The sequence below is a fragment of the Mandrillus leucophaeus genome, unplaced genomic scaffold, assembly GCF_000951045.1.
Source record: "Mandrillus leucophaeus isolate KB7577 unplaced genomic scaffold, Mleu.le_1.0 Scaffold480, whole genome shotgun sequence".
Lineage (NCBI taxonomy): Eukaryota > Metazoa > Chordata > Mammalia > Primates > Cercopithecidae > Mandrillus > Mandrillus leucophaeus.
Genome location: NW_012105143.1, coordinates 1384418 through 1400385, shown reverse-complemented (window position 1 = coordinate 1400385; position 15968 = coordinate 1384418). Strand labels below are relative to the sequence as shown.

Here is a 15968-nt window from a genome sequence, read left to right as displayed (position 1 = left end):
GAGGCCAAGATGAGTGGATCACCTGAGGTCAGGAGTTCGAGACCAGCCTGGCCAATATGGTGAAACCCCATCTCTACTAAAAATACAAAAAAAAAAAATTAGCTGGGCATGGTGGCGGGCGCCTGTAATCCCAGCTACTCGGGAGTCTGAGGAGAATCGCTTGAACCCGGGAGGCGGAGGTTGCAGTGAGCCGAGATCGCGCCACTGCACTCCAGTCTGGCGACAGTGCTAGAAGTCGTCTCAAAGAAAAAAAAATTCTGCTCTGTAACTTCACTTTTAACATTGTTTAGTTTTTTGTTTTTTGTTTTTTTTGAGAGAGAATCTCGCTCTGTCGCCCGGGCCGCTCCGGACTACATTTCCCAGGAGCCTCGGCGCGCACTTCCGCTTCCGGCCCCTTTGTCTGGAGGAGTTGTTCGCGTGGCGAATGTCTGTCCTCCCTGTCCTCCCTAGCAGAGTCCCTCCCCGTGTCTGGACCGAGGAGGAGCAGACGCTGGACAGGGTGTGTGTGTTCAGCAGTGGATTGTCAGCCTTGGGTCCCAGCTGCTCCCCTTTGGACCTCTCCCTGGGCCCGCTGATCTGACTGATTCCTTCTACTTGGAGCTAGGACTCGGCCACCTTGACGCGCCCCCTCTGCCCCTGGAGCGTGTCTTTGGGTTTTGTGTGTGGGGGAGTGGGGTGTATGTGTGTTTCCTATCTGAGACACCTCCGGGTCGTTTGCTCGGAAACAGGATGAGGGCCCGCATAACTTGGAGCACTTGGCTGGAAGGTGAGGCAGGTCGTGTCCAAGGCTCCCGTGCCCGGGCCAGGTTAGGCACCAACGCGTCTCTTATGTCTCTGCAGCCTGCAGTGTGGTGGAACCGTTTTATAGACTGACAGTGTGAACGTGGGAGGGGGTGGATATCAGAGATTCGTTTATCTAGATTTTCAGAGAAAATGCTCTGATGTGAGTGTAAGCAGGTTACTCTCTGTGTCTCGTGTTCTTTACCTGTAATTTGAGGTTTGTTTTACCTACTTTTAAGTGGTGGTTGTGAGGATTAAATGGAATTTTGACATGCAACAGTTGACACGGGGCCAGACACCAAGTAAGGGATCAATCAGTTGTCGCTTTTATTAATAGTAGGCATCCATCTCCCCATTTGTTCATAAGAAGGAAACACCCAAGAAGGAAAAGTAACTTGTAGGGCACCCAGCCAACTAGCACATAGTGGAAATTAGAATCCAGGCACTCCCAGCAGGGCACTTTCCACCACCCTGCACTTTTGTATTCAGCAGGCACAGTATCTTTACTGCTGTCTGTAACTAGCTGTCTATGTTCCCAGCGTCTGACTCTGCAGGGCCCTGGTGGTATAAAGGTACTGAGACTTGCCTGTGTTTAGGGCTTCCTGAAGATTAAATGGCTGCTGAAGTTCTTGAGTTTAGCTTTGGCTCAAAAGATACTGCTTCAGACTCTGTGTTCTGAATAGAGTCTCAGAGAATGAAAAAAGAAATACAATGAAAAAGGAAAAAACTTCAATCCAGAATCTCTTGCCAGAGTTTCTGGGAGAATGCTGGCAATTCCCAGGAAGATATGTGGAGAACGGAAAGGTTGCTACACCCAAATAGTGTAGCAAAGGCTATGATTATGGAGGACTGGACCTGCAAACTCCAGAACAGAGGTAAGAAACAGAAATAAAGGGTCTTGCCATTAGCCGAGAATCTACAGTGTGCACACACAACCTCATTTTAGTTTTTCTTTACAGAAACCTTATAAAATGTATGTGGGCAGCACAGAGACCTTGGGCAAGTTAACAGTTTCTTCATCTGTAAATAGTGATTTATGGAAAGCACCTGGTGCATGGTGAGTGTGCGAAGAATGGTAGTGATTTTACTAATATCATTCCCTTTTAATTTGAAACTCTGAAAAAACAAGATACCTTACTTCCATACTCTTTCCATTATGCCACCTGCCTCTCTGAAGGATGAGGGGGGATAAGTCAGACTCCTTGGAAGAGGAGAAAGAAATAGGTATGGAGAGGCTGATGACTTGATTTGGCATTACAGCACATGGGAGAGCCCTAGTCCCTTGAACCTTCTGTGAGCTCAGGGGTAGAGCTGGGGCCTGCGTCCCCAGGGTCCATGGCCCTGCTGCTCATTTCTGGCAGAATTAGGGACTGCTCCTTGGCTCTCTTTCAGTTTGCTCTCAAAAAGTGCTTTCTCTTAAGGAGATACAAAGGGATGTCCCAGATTAGAAGGGACTTCCATAGTCTATCTCTAGTCTGTTTGGCTCTCCTACAATATCCTGCCCTCAGGCCCTCTGATTTCTGGAAGTCCTGGAACTTAGGAGTTCCTAACTCTACCTTAGCTCCCACTGATTGCCAGTGTCCAGTACAGGGAGGGCACAGGCATCTTGTGGGGAAGTTGGATTTGGGAGTAGGACCAAACATATCGATTGCACCTTTTTTCCTTGTAAAACAAAGTATAGAAAGAAAGTGCCATAAAGTCTTGGTTAATGTTGATATGCAGAAAATATTGAGAGTAATAATTAACTGATGATTAAATGACCTTTCCTGAGTGCTTATTCTGTACCAGGTACTGGTTTGGGCCATTTATGTGCATTAACGCACATTGTAGCAGGGTAGGTACCATTATTATTACATTTTTTGAGACTGTGTCTCACTCCGTTGTCCAGGGTGGTGCAATCTTGGCTCACTGCAACCTCCGCCTCCAAGGTTCACGCCATTCTCCTACCTCAGCCTCCCGAGTAGCTGGGACTACAGGCGCCCACCACCACGCCTGGCTAATTTTTTTTTAATTTTTAGTAGAGACGGGGTTTCACCGTGTTAGCCAGGATGGTGTTGATCTCCTGACCTTGTGATCTGCCCGTCTCGGCCTCCCAAAGTGCTGGGATTACAGGCATGAGCCCCTGTGCCTGGCCATTATTCTCTTTTTTAAAATTAGGAAATGGAAGCCCAGAAGAAACTTGGCTATGGTTATACAGAGCCAGGATGTTAAGGCAGCAGGCAGGCAGACTCCGGAGCCAGAGTTCCAATGACAAAGGATTACAGGAGGCATGAATTCTACAAAATTGTGAAACCCTGTACTTGATAATAACTGAGGCCTAGAAAGAACTACTTCTTCCCCCAAACACATCCACAAGGAGCTTTAAGTACTGCTTTTTGGAGGTGGGTGGAGAGAGGATCAAAGAAATAATAAACTGTAAAATATTAGGAAAATATAGATTGATATGTAGAATAAGATAAATAGCATGTAACCCTACTACCTAGAGATAAGCTCAAAGAAGTGCTCAAAGGTAATATGATCAGCAGTTTTCTCCCTACAGGCAAAAAATCAAAATGGAGAAGTAAATTATGAGCGGAAGGTTGCTTGTTGGGCATAGAATCAGACCGAGGGAATTTGGGGCTCATTCATTAATTCGTTCACAATACTTAGGGACTACTGTCTGCCAAGTACACTGTGCTTGGTGTTTAGGACGCAGGGGTGAATGATATGACACATGCAATTTAGTGGAGCGTGTGTGGTGGAACAGACCTAAGATGGCCACAGACTCACCGTGGGCCTGGAATACTCACGATGGGGTGGCTGAAGGTGTCTGTGACCATGACTGCTGGAGTGGGCACTGCTGCCTTTTGCTGCTGTGATTCCCTTTTTCTTGTTCTATAAAATTGGTCACTTTCTCCATTTGAGAATAAAGGAGTTGAGCCTGGAGGTCTTTAAGCACCTCACCAACTGTAACATTACACTTCTTGTTTTAGGGTTTTTTGGTCCCAAGGAACCTTGTTTTCAGAGCAGTGGCTCATGCAGATCCTGAACCCAGTTAATGGTCGTACCTTTCCCTAAGTTTACGTTCCTTCTATCCTCTGAGATTATCTTTGAAGTCTCATTATATAGATGTCTGTAAAATCCTTCAAGCTATGGACAGCCAAGGTCAGAGGCACATTTTGTCATAAGTGGCTGTTTCTAAACTCACAGGTTTGAGATATGTGAAGATAAACCAGATTCCTTTATGTCGGTTTCCTCCCAGTTCTGCCTTCTGAGGACCCTGCTGTTTCCCAAAAGAGGTGTCTTGAGAAGGAAAATATGGCTGCTCTTTGCCGGACAGCAGAGTCCCAGGTGAGTTGGGGATTTTCCTCTCTTCTCGGAAATCTTATTTTAATTGAGTTAGGGATTTTCCTCTCTTCTCGGAAATCTTATTTTAATTGAGTTGGGGATTTTCCTCTCTTCTCGGAAATCTTATTTTAATTGAGTTGGGGATTTTCCTCTCTTCTTGGAAATCTTAAATTCCTGAAGCAAATTTCTTTCTCTTAGCATGAAGCTTGTCAACCGCATTAGCCACAGCAGTTTGAAAGGAAAGGATCCAGTGGGTGGGATGGACTGCCAACGAGATGGCGTTCGAGTGTTCCTCAGTTGTATGGCAGCAGCAGTGAAGGTCAGGCGGCTTGGTAGCCTCGCCCATCAGTTGGCAGTGTAGAGAAAGGATGGGGGCGGCGGGGTGGGAATGAGGCCTCTTTAGCAGATAATTGAGGAGCATGACTCCTAGAACATGGTTGGGTGAGAATCAAGCTTCTTTTTGTTCACTTGAGACATTTGGCGTAGATATGCGAAGGCACGTGAGGCATTTCTTTCTTCCATCTGTTTAGAATATTTTGGGGAGAAAAGATGTACACAAATCTATGTGGCACAAACCAACAGATTTATTATTCTTAAGGACCTTATTATTAAGGGCCTATTCAGTAATAAAGTGTCTTAGGGAAAATGCTTTTTGGACTTGGAGGAGCAGGAGCAAATGTGTCTGGCTGAGAGAGATTTAGGAAGGTTTTATTTATTTAACTAGCATTTTAAAGTTCTTTTAAGCAGCTCCTAGGCTAATGAAAGTAGTAAGATTTGATGTGGGCCCTGAAGGCTGAGTAGAATCTTGAAGGGTTTATAGAAAGTTAGTGACATAAATGACTTAGAATCAAAGCAAGATACTGATTCCTCTGGCACAGGAAAAAAGTCAGTACATTGAAATCACGGAGATGTTGTTCCACAAAAAATTAAAGGCTTCTTATACTCAAAGTTCTTTCCTAGATATGATTCTTAAGTTTGGCCTATTTCTATTTTTTTTTTGAGACAGAGTTTCGCTCTGTTGCCCAGGCTGGAGTGCAGTGGCGCGATCTCAGCTCACTGCAAGCTCCGCCTTCCGGGTTCACGCCCTTCTCCTGCCTCAGCCTCCCGAGTAGCTGGGACTACAGGTGCCCGCCACCATGCCTGCCTAATTTTTTTGGTATTTTTAGTAAAGATGGGGTTTCACTGTGTTAGCCAGGATGGTCTTGATCTCCTGACCTTGTGATTTGCCCGCCTTGGCTTCCCAAAGTGCTGGAATTACAGGCATGAGCCACTGCACCCCGCCAATAGTTTTCTTGTAATTGAGTTCTATGTATAAAATTACTGTAAAATAAAACTATCAAATTATGTCAAAGGGGTATACGCATTTTAAGATTTTAAGATTCTTTAATATACGAGTCAATAAAATCTTGTCTTTGACACTGTGAACATAGTTTAATCTATTTCCTCTCCATCCCATTAGTCTGCCCTAATTAGCCCTCATTTAACTTTTTCTTCAGAACCTCATGCAGGTGTTTCAGGGCTTTGTGTCATTCAAGGATGTGGCTGTGAATTTCACTGAGGAAGAATGGAGAGAACTGGAGCCTGCTCAGAGAGTCTTGTACAGAGATATAATGCTGGAGAACTATAGGAACCTGGTCTCCTTGGGTAAGCTTGGGTCCTTCCACCCCAGATTGACCTTTCAGGATACCTTTGCCTTCTAAAGATTCCCTTGCTTCTATTAGGGGTTGATAACAAATGAGGCTTTGGTTATTTCCCCCCACAGAATCCAGATCAGATCCTTAAACTGTTTCTCACCCTACTTGGGTAGAAATTATTTAATTGCTTTTGACAATTAGTTATTTCATTTTCTCCTCTCTAAAATGCAACAGAGCGGGACTGAGAATAGGGTGGTCCTTTCTCTTTTGAACTTAAAATTACATTCTGTTTGTGTCTCTTAGTAGGATGTCCATTTTCCAAACCTGCTATCATCTCCCAGTTGGAAGAAGTGGTAAACCCACGAACGCATATGCAGGAGGGAGAGGTGCCAAGAAGCAGCTGTACAGGCAAGTGAGAACAAGGCAGATTGCATCTTTAGAAATAAGAGTTAGGGGTTCTTCCCAAATCCTCCAGGCCTGTAGAAGATGTTGAATCCCCCTGCAGTCTCATCTTCACTTGACCACATCAGAATCGTAATAGCTTACCCCTCTGTTTCTTCCCAGACTCAAGGAAGAGTTACTTCCTCCTTAAAGTTATAACACCAACACATAATCCGGAGATCACTTTTGTGCCTCATCCTGAGGCATTTTATGGGGCTATTCCCCTTTCCTCTTTAGTAACTGGAATCACTTCTTCATTTACTATGTCTTCATCCTACCTAGTTTTCTGCTGTCTAAGAAATACGAAGAGAAGGAAATAATTTGAATAATTTTAAGGTTATAAAATTGACATAATTTGTTGTATAGATTTGAGAGGTGAGGGAGTAACAGACAAAGAAAATTCTCAGGTTTCTGGTTTGGATGTGTAAGTGAATGGAAGTTCTCTTCCCTGAGATGGAGAACACAGGAGAAGTAGCAAATTTAGCAGGTGGAAGATGAGTTCAGTGTATCTTAAGTTGTTTGAAGTGTCTGTAATAAGTCTAAACCAGTGGTTCTTAGCCAGGGACAAGTTTGCGCCCCAGGGGACATTTGGCCATGTCTGAAGTGTGCTATGGGCATCTCATGGGTAGAGTCCAGGGATGCTGCTAAACATCCTACAATGCACAGGACAGGGCCCCACACAAAGACATGTCCGTCTAAAATGTCAATAGTGCTGCAGTTGAGAAAACCTGCTCTAAGTGGTGATGTCTGGAGGCTAGATGAATATGAGGAGGACATGCCAAATGTATCTTAGTAAAGGAAAGAGATCTTAACTGGTGATACAGAGTTGGGAGTTGCCCGAGAATGGATGGTAATTGAAGCCATGGGAGTGGATAATATCACCCAAAGAGCACAAAAAGAGTTACAAGAGAGCCTGGAGCCCTAATGAACACAAACATTCAAGTATCTGCAAAAAAATAAATAAACAAACAAATATATGTATATAGTATATAGTACATATATTTTATAGTATATATGCAAATATATATGTGTATATATACTAAAACTATAGTTATAATTTCAGCCTTAAGGAAGGGGGGAAAAAAGAAAATTCTAAGAAAGGGGAGATGGAAAAAGCAAAATAGATTCCTCATCAACAGAAGATACAATTATATAATTTTATAATTTATATTCTATTATAAACATAATATGTATGTATGTATGTATATACGTATGTGTATGTACATATGTGTATATATATACACAGGGCTTCTCTCCAGTGTGGATCCTCTGATGTTGGGTAAGACGGGCAGTTCTACTGAAGGCTTTCCCACACTCCTGACCATCAAACGGTTTCTCTCCAGTATGAACCCTCTGATGCTGGGTAAGAGATGAGCTCTGGCTGAAGGCTTTCCCACAGTCTTTACAGGTGTAGGGTTTCTCTCCAGTGTGGACTTTTGTATGTTTTGTAAGAGTTGAGCTCTGACCGAAGGCTTGACCACGTTCTTTACACTTGTAGGGTTTTTCTCCAGTATGAGTTCTGTCACATAAATGTGGCAGAGCTTTCAGGTGTAGTTCAGCCCCCTCATTAGACATCAGAGACTTCACAGTGGAGAATCTACCTGAATGTCTGGGCAAATCCACTCAGACTCTTCATTTTGTTAAATACCAAAGAATTATACTTTCATAGGTTGTTACAGTGGCGATGCTTTTCTATTATATTTTAAGGGATGAAAATTCCCCCCTCTCCTACCTTGGTTATTTTCTCCTGCAAAGCTATCAGAATATCACAAATCCAAGTGAAGAAATACTGAACTGAAATGTGGAATATCCTAATAGACTCTAAAGCTCAATTTTTTTTTTTTTTTTTTTTTTGAGGTGGAGTCTCGCTCTGCCACCCAGGCTGGAGCGCAGGGGCCCGATCTCGGCTCACTGCAAGCTCCGCCTCCTGGGTTCACGCCATTCTCCTGCCTCAGCCTCCCGAGTAGCTGGGACTGCAGGCGCCCGCCACCATGCCCGGCTAATTGTTTGTATTTTTAGTAGAGACGGGGTTTCACCGTGTTAGCCAGGATGGTCTCAATTTCCTGACCTCGTGATCCGTCCGCCTTGGCCTCCCAAAGTGCTGGGATTACAGGCATGAGCCACTGCGCCCAGCCTATTGTGTCTTCTGTTGATGAGGAATCTATTTTGCTTTTCCCATCTCCCCTTTCTTAGAATTTTGTTTCTTTTTTTTCCCCTTCCTTAAGGCTGAAATTATAACTATCACTTCTCAGAAAGTAAGAACCATTTACCTTGGAAACTGACAGCCTTACATAGTAACTATTATGCAATCCCAACAGAAGAGTTAGGGAAGATTTAGTCAACACTTTTAGAAAACATTTTAGAAAAAAATAGTCATATGAATTTGTATCAGACTGTCACCAGATTAAGTTACTTGAGGCTGCCTGATGAACATTCCTGTATATGGCTCTAAGAAATGTTATGTGTACCTAATAAAGCCAGGCATTATTTTTTGGTTACACTGTGGCTCAACACATACATGCAAACTTTTTTTTTTCTTTCAAATCTTCCTAAGCTTAAACTGATGTTAGAGTCACTTTTTAGGTTTCCATGAATTATTTTCCCTGCCTTTTTTTTTTTTTTTCTTTTTCCTATTTTAGGTGCGTTTCAGTTACCTGAGAGTAATCCAATTGTATAGGATTGGAATCCCTTGATTTTCCCGTATCATTCCCAATGTACTAGCCAGAACCTGAGATTTCCGTGCTTTCTATTTTTCTCACTAAAAGGGCTATTCTGAACTCTCTCTCCTCACCTGCTTTCCTATCCTTCTCTTCTATTTAAGAAGTCCGTGTTAGTACAGCTTGAAATTCAACAGGGCTTGAATTACAGAAGGCACAACTGAATTTAGAGAAGAAAAGATTTTTGTTCTGAAAATTAACAGTGAGACAGACCACTCTGAATAAATGGTAATATCTGGAAATAATTTTTGAAATGCCCAAAATCCTTAGTAATTTTAAGAAATTGAAAGGGGGTGGAGAGGATCATCTATAAGAGTGTCTGCATTAGAATAGGACTTCTTAAAGTAATGTTTGTTAACAATTTCGGTAACAAGGTCATTTCCAAACATTGTTCCTGGCGCCAGTTAGCTTTGGATTGGTGGAAATCATTGTTGTTCCTTCAGAGGCCTCATCTGTGGTAATTTGTTTTAGAACTAAAAACTCAAGACAGATGTCCTTGAGCTAAAGGTCTGTCCTAGAATGGGTGGATTGCATGAATTCATGGATTGTACTATAGTGAATTTGTATAATTCTCTTGTAGCCTAAATATAATTTGGATCCAGAAATATTAAAATTTCGAGGACATCATAGTGACAAAATATTTGAAATCAGAACAGTTCTAGAAATGTTACAACTGAGACTGGGACTTACAGAGCCTTTTTGGTTTTGTTTCAGTTTACTCTGGCTGTACTGTTAGTAGTGTGATCTATGCTTCTACTCTCCTCTCGGATTTGTTTGTTTGTTTGTTTGAAACAGGGTTTTGCTCTATTGCCTGGGCTGGAGTGCAGTGGCGCCATCACAGCTCACTGCAACCTTGAACTCCCAGGATCCTTGATCCTCCCACCTCAGCCTCCTAAGTAGCTGAGACCACAGGCAAACGTCACCACGCCTGACTGATTTGTTTGTATTTTTTGTAGATGGCATTTGCCATATTGCCCAGACTGTCTTGAACTCTTGAGCTCAAGCAGTCTGCCCACCTTGGCCTCCTGAAGTGCTGGCATTACTGGCATGAGCCGCCATGCCCAGCATTTGGATATTTCTATAACAGGATTCTCTCTCGTGTGCTGTAGTGTAGACCACACTTACCCTTCATGATGGAGAATATAATTCCTCTCCTTTTATAATCAAGCTAAAACTCTGTGTGTTTGTTTGGTTATGGTAAAGTCTGGGGCAGGTTTTTGATTTGGAGCTTTAGATAGTACATGTTCTGATATTTTGATCTCTTTTTGGTAGGTAATCTGGATTCTTTAGTTTTTAAATCGTGAGTGTCTAATTTTATAATTTATATGTTAAAATTGCCTGTATGCTTGGCTGATACATGTCCAGTGAAGGGAAAATTAATTTACATGTTAAATTAATTCCTCCAAGCAAATTATCCTGAATAATTTGCACTGTTGTGATAAGCTAACAAGGGTGACCCCAGGCTGGATTTGAGGATTGCAGGAAGAGATATTTAGTGACTAAAGCAGGACTTTCTGTCTTTTTGGAGAAGGCGTTAATACTTGTTAGGTTTTCTTTAAGTTAAGAGCCAGTTGTCACTTTATCACTCTTTTCAGTTTGCAAGTTAGTCTCCTTTAGGACCCAGCTTAAGGTATCACCTCCACCCTCACTTCTTCCTTGTCCACTGTCACTGAAAATAATCTCCTCCTCTGAATACCAGTACTGCTCACTATTTATATCATTCACATATGCCTATGAAACATGACAATTCTGATTTGATACTAATATCCGGCCTTATTCTCAATTTTAACATCATCAGGGATCATGATTTTAACATCATTGTCATCATGAGGGAAACCTATCTTTGTTTAGGTCTTTTGTTGCTGATTTTACACAAAATAATACATACGGTTAAAAAAAATCACATGAAATAGAGTTTTTCAATGAAAAGTCATTCTTCTGGACCTTTGACCTATTAGATATATATCATACATTTGATGACTGCTGGGTATGTTTTGCCAAGAGTCATCTATGCAGAATACAGTGGCTTGAGATAAACATCTCAGGAAAAATCATGTCCTACTTACATTTTACTTAACAAGAATTCACCCATATGCACCAAGATATACCCCCCAAACCAAAAGATAAATTAGTGTAATTAAGAATACTATAAAGTTGGCCGGGTGCGGTGGCTCACACCTGTAATCCCAGCACTTTGGGAGGCTGAGGCGGGTGGATCACAAGGTCAGGAGATGGAGACCATCCTGGCTAACATGGTGAAACCCCATCTCTACTAAAAATACAAACAATTAGCCGGGCATGGTGGCGGGCGCCTGTAGTCCCAGCTACTCCGGAGGCTGAGGCAGGAGAATGGCGTGAACCCAGGAGGCGGAGCTTGCAGTGAGCCGAGATCGCGCCGCTGCACTTCAGCCTGGGCGACAGAGTAAAACTCCGTCTCAAAAAAAAAAAGAATACTATAAAATTATGTTTTGCACACCTGCATAAAATTATTTATTTATCTATTTATACATGAGTTATTATCAGAGCTATACACAAAACTAGCTGTATTTTATGGGCAAATTCAAGGATTTATAAAGACAATATTGGTATTGCCCTATTTTCATCTTGCACACTGACTTCGAAAGTAACCTTGTGTAAGAGCGTGACTCCAGTGAGTCTAGAGGCCCAGCCAGTTCATTCGTGTGCTAGTTTATTCCTCTCCCTGAATGTTTTTGCTTCGTTTGCCAAAGTTGACTGTATCAGATAATATGCCAATTTATCCTAGTAGAAAGATTGCTAGGATACAGCAACACGGTGAATTAAGAAGCACTCCAGATTAATCCAAGTCCAAAAAAAATCTACTTAACCTTAATCAGCTTCATATATTAGGCCTGGAATAAATATGACTATAGTGCAAGCGGAAAGACATTAGACAATATTCATTTGTGTATTATTGTTATCAGCTGAGGCACACTGACATAAACAAAACCCTAGAAATACAGTAACTGTATAGTGAAGCCATGGCTTAGGATCCTTTGCTTATTCAGTATCACGGTTTTTATAGGACCCCAACACTAGAAATTTAAAAAATTCCCAGTAATACCAACTTAATTGCATGTAGAATAATCCTTAATGGAGAAAATACTTACAATTGTATAGAAAGCCTACAGTGGATCGTTTGTTATCATCCCTGTTCATAGATTTTAGAACCAAAAGGGAACTTTGAATATCTAGTATGGGCCTTTTATTTTGCGAGTGAGGAGATGGAGATCTGGAAAGGTTAAATGATATGCCTATGCTATTTGGGGTGAGGGCAGTGGATAGCGGAGCTGAGCTTCCACAGACCTCCCCGCCCTGCATCAAAAAATGACCTTTCTGTGACATGTAGACCATAGAGAGCATCTGGGAGAGCAATGGGCATAGGGACGCTTGGAAGTGGAGGAAATTAGTGGCTGAATGAGGGACAGGAGGGAGCTGGTTTACATTAAGTAGTAGTTACTGACTGGAGCGCTGTGATGAGGCCATGGTACAGAGTGCTTTGAAGTCCTGCCCTGGGCCTGGGAATGGAGTCTGGACACATGTGATAGGCTTTTCATCCTTGTTGCTTCTGCCCTGTGGCAATTGGGGATTTACTGGATGAAAATGGGTTTTCTTGTTACTAAATTTAAACTGCAGAATATCTCCAAGCTATGAAAATAATTTTGTGTGCGTGCACCTGTGGGTTAGAACAGTCATTCTAACCGACACGAGGAAATTATCTCATGAAGACTTTACCTGGTGTGATATTCTTATGAGTGAATGAATGAACACCTTTTGTTTCTCTACTTTGCTCTCACAAGACTCATTCTTTCACATTAGTGGTTGTCAACCAGGGGTGATTTTTCCCCCTCCAGGAGACAACTGCTAGTGTCTGGAGACAGTTTTGGTTGTCACAATTGGGGGAGGGAGTGTTACTGGCACCTAGAGGATAGAGGCGAGGAATGCTGCTAATCGTCCTTCAATGCACAGGACAGCCCCCACAAAAAAGGATTGTCCCACCTAAAACGGCAGTAGCACTGAGATTCAGAAATTTTTAGATAAGCAATTTACTGTGGCAGTATATCCCCACGAGGTGGCGGTACAGCCTCCTGCTGCCAGGTTAAACTCAAACTATAGTAATTCACCCTGAGCAGTTGATTGTAATAGCAAATCTATTCTCTTTTTCAAAAAGTACACTTGAATGTTTTTTACATTACAAAAGTGAAACATTCTTTGTGACAGATTCAAATAGTATACTGTAGAAGTGTATAAGTAAAAGAAAGGGGTTCCTGAGTTCCCCCTTCAAATCCTACCCTTTAGAATTGATGTGTATCTTTTTAGATTCTTTTCTTGTGCGTGTGTATGTACGCATGCATAACTAGTAGTGTACTGTTTTGTTTTTCAACTCACTTACAACTTTCAACATTATACTGTAGACATCTTTAAAAATAATTTAGAAGTGTCTCATTTTTTAAATGGATGCATTGTGTTCTGATGTATGGATGTCCTATAATTTCTATATATTCTTATTAATGGGCATTTGGGTTCTTTCCAGTTTTTTTCCTGATACAGGCAATTCAGTGGTCATGCCGCTATTTCCGTAGGATAGATTCCTGGAAATGTGAGAGCTGGGTCAGAGTACATTTAAAATATTGATGAATTGGCTGTACTAGTTTATACTCTAACAGTGTAGCAGAGTGCCTTTTTCTCTCCCTAACATTGGATACTGTCAGGATTTTATTTTTAATATATGTTTTATTATATTTCATTCTTAATAATGTTGAATGTCTTTTCCTATGTTTATTTTTTCTGTGTTTATCAGTTATTTGTAGTTCTTCCATGAATTGCCTATTCATTTCCTTTTTCCATTTTTATTGGATTGCTTTCTTTTTATCAATTTGGAGTAGCTCCTTATACATTTTGCTTATTAATGCTTTGAAGTTTCTTTTTGAATATGGGGTAAGTTAAGGATAACATAGCTAGCCAATGGAACTAACTGTCCTTATTGAATAATTCCTCCCTTTCTCACTGAGTTGAAATATATACATATATGAGTCTGTTTTTGGACTCTGTTCCATCTAATGCTGTGCTAGTTTCACAGTGTTTTATTTATTGTGGTTTGTAGCTGGTTGGTGAAGAAGAATGGGAAAAATGTTAGGCGGTGTGTTTTCATGTGCAAAAGCCTAGAGATAGGAGAAAACAGCAAGGGAGTGAAGGAAGGCCAGAGGCTAAGGAAGGAACGAGGATATGAGGAGGAGGGGGGAGGAGGAGGGGGAATGAGGGGGAATGATGCTGGAGCACAGATGGGGCTCAGATCATACAAGACCCCATGGGCCATTTTCAAATTTGGATCTTTATTCTTAGAGCCATGGTAAGATTTTAACCAGAGAAGTGACATGATCAGACTTATATTTTTTGAAGCTTTCTTTGGACTTCTGCTTCTGGCTATGATGGAGTAACTGGTACTAGGCCAGCCCTCCCACCATAAACTGCTATACAACATGACAAAATAGATGAGACAATATTTTCAGGCAGTGGACAATAGGTCGCACAAAACTACTGATCCCAGACAGAGGGAACCTCATGAGGTGAACCCCATGATCACCCAACTTTCTGTCTTAGAACTACTCCCAACCATGGCACAGATAGCTGGAGTCCATGTAGAGCACAGTGGTCCCACTGAGTGGAGGATATGGAGATCGGGTTTCAGAGCAGCGGAAGCAGACAGATAGTGCGGAGTGAGATACAGAGAGGAGGGAGTTGTATAAGAGCGTCCACAAGTACATGGATAAGTCCCTTGTAAGTCAAAGGTTGAGAAGCAAGCTGAATGTGAGCTAGGTGGGATCACTCAAGGGTTACGAGATAGCGGCTACTGTGGGATTGAGAGTAGAACAGTGTCACGGTGGGATCCTGGGACATACAAAGGACACTGGGAAAAACCAAGGAAATCTGAGTAAGTATGGACTTCAGTTAATAATGTGTCAATATTAGTTCATTAATTGTGACCAGCTATCATAGAGTAACATAAGATGTTAACAGTAGGGGTATTGTATACCCCTATGGTAGAAAGATTGAAGGGTCTTATGTACCCCCATTGGGTGTGGGGTGTATAGGAACTCTTAAAAAAAGAGTTTGATCTACCATGGTAGAGAATTTATTCTTTCCATAGAAATGATAGAATTCTTAGATGAAGAAGCATTCAAAGAGAAGTCAGCCAAAACATATAGGAAGAAGAAAGTCATAGATATGTATCAGGAAGTTAATTGATTAAATATTCTCTCTGGGAAAAAAAAAAAAGCTACTTCTTGCATCTTACACAACTGTACATGTACATTTTTTGCTGGAAAACCATCAGAAGTCCCATTTTGTCACTTAGAATGTTATAAAGTCAGGTACTCGAGATTTGAGATATAATGAAATTAATAATTTTTACTGTTGTTGTCAAGTACATTCTTAAGTGATATTGGCTTCTTTTTAAAATTTATTTTCAATTTTTGAGTGTGTGGAAAAGTACAATGACTGCTAGCACAGTTTGGTGCCACTGCTTTGATATGTGTGCTGAGGCCCCAGCAGTTTTACTCACTATTGCTCCTGCATCATTGCACAAATGACAATATGGTGAAAAAGGCAAAGAATACTCAAGTATTATCATGAAAATAGTTTTGACCTCGCACATCCCTGAAAGGGTCTCAGCGAAGCATCAAGGGTCCACAGATCGTGCTTTTAGAACCACTGGGTTAGCAACAGGTACCTGGAGTTTATGTAAGATGAAGGAAAGCAAGCCTCTACAAATACTTTATGCTGTTAGACTTATCCCATTCATAAGCCTATTAGTTCTGCTCCATCCCACCCACCTCCACCAAGGCAGAGATTATTAGACTGAATAAAAAGCAAGACTTGCTTACATGATGTCTATAAGAGATGCATTTTGAATATCAAGAGCCAGGTAGGCTGGTTAAAGGATGGGGAAAAGATAATATCAAATAGCCCAAATGTAGAACAAAACCAAATGTTCATCAGTGAGGTAATGGGTAAACAGGCTTGGCTATAGAAATAGCATGGAATGCTACTC

General features: G+C 41.6%; 1 protein-coding gene across 3 annotated transcripts in view; it reads left to right on the top strand.

The window, feature by feature from the left end:
• The first annotated feature begins 383 nt into the window (after positions 1 to 383).
• Positions 384 to 15968, top strand: part of TRIM16 (tripartite motif containing 16) — a 59599-nt gene continuing 44014 nt past the window's right edge. Inside the window, exons 1-5 of one of the 3 annotated variants that reach the window (XM_011995302.1) lie at positions 395 to 499; positions 1534 to 1655; positions 1740 to 1837; positions 4022 to 4110; positions 6045 to 6149. Coding sequence is in view for 2 of the 3 variants with exons in the window: in XM_011995303.1 (XP_011850693.1) it covers positions 1568 to 1655; positions 4022 to 4110 (177 nt within the window). In the remaining variant the exon portion in view is untranslated. Of the gene's footprint in view, positions 1656 to 1739; positions 1838 to 4021; positions 4111 to 6044; positions 6150 to 15968 lie in introns of all 3 variants that reach the window. The other 2 variants (XM_011995304.1, XM_011995303.1) reach the window with 2 other exon arrangements.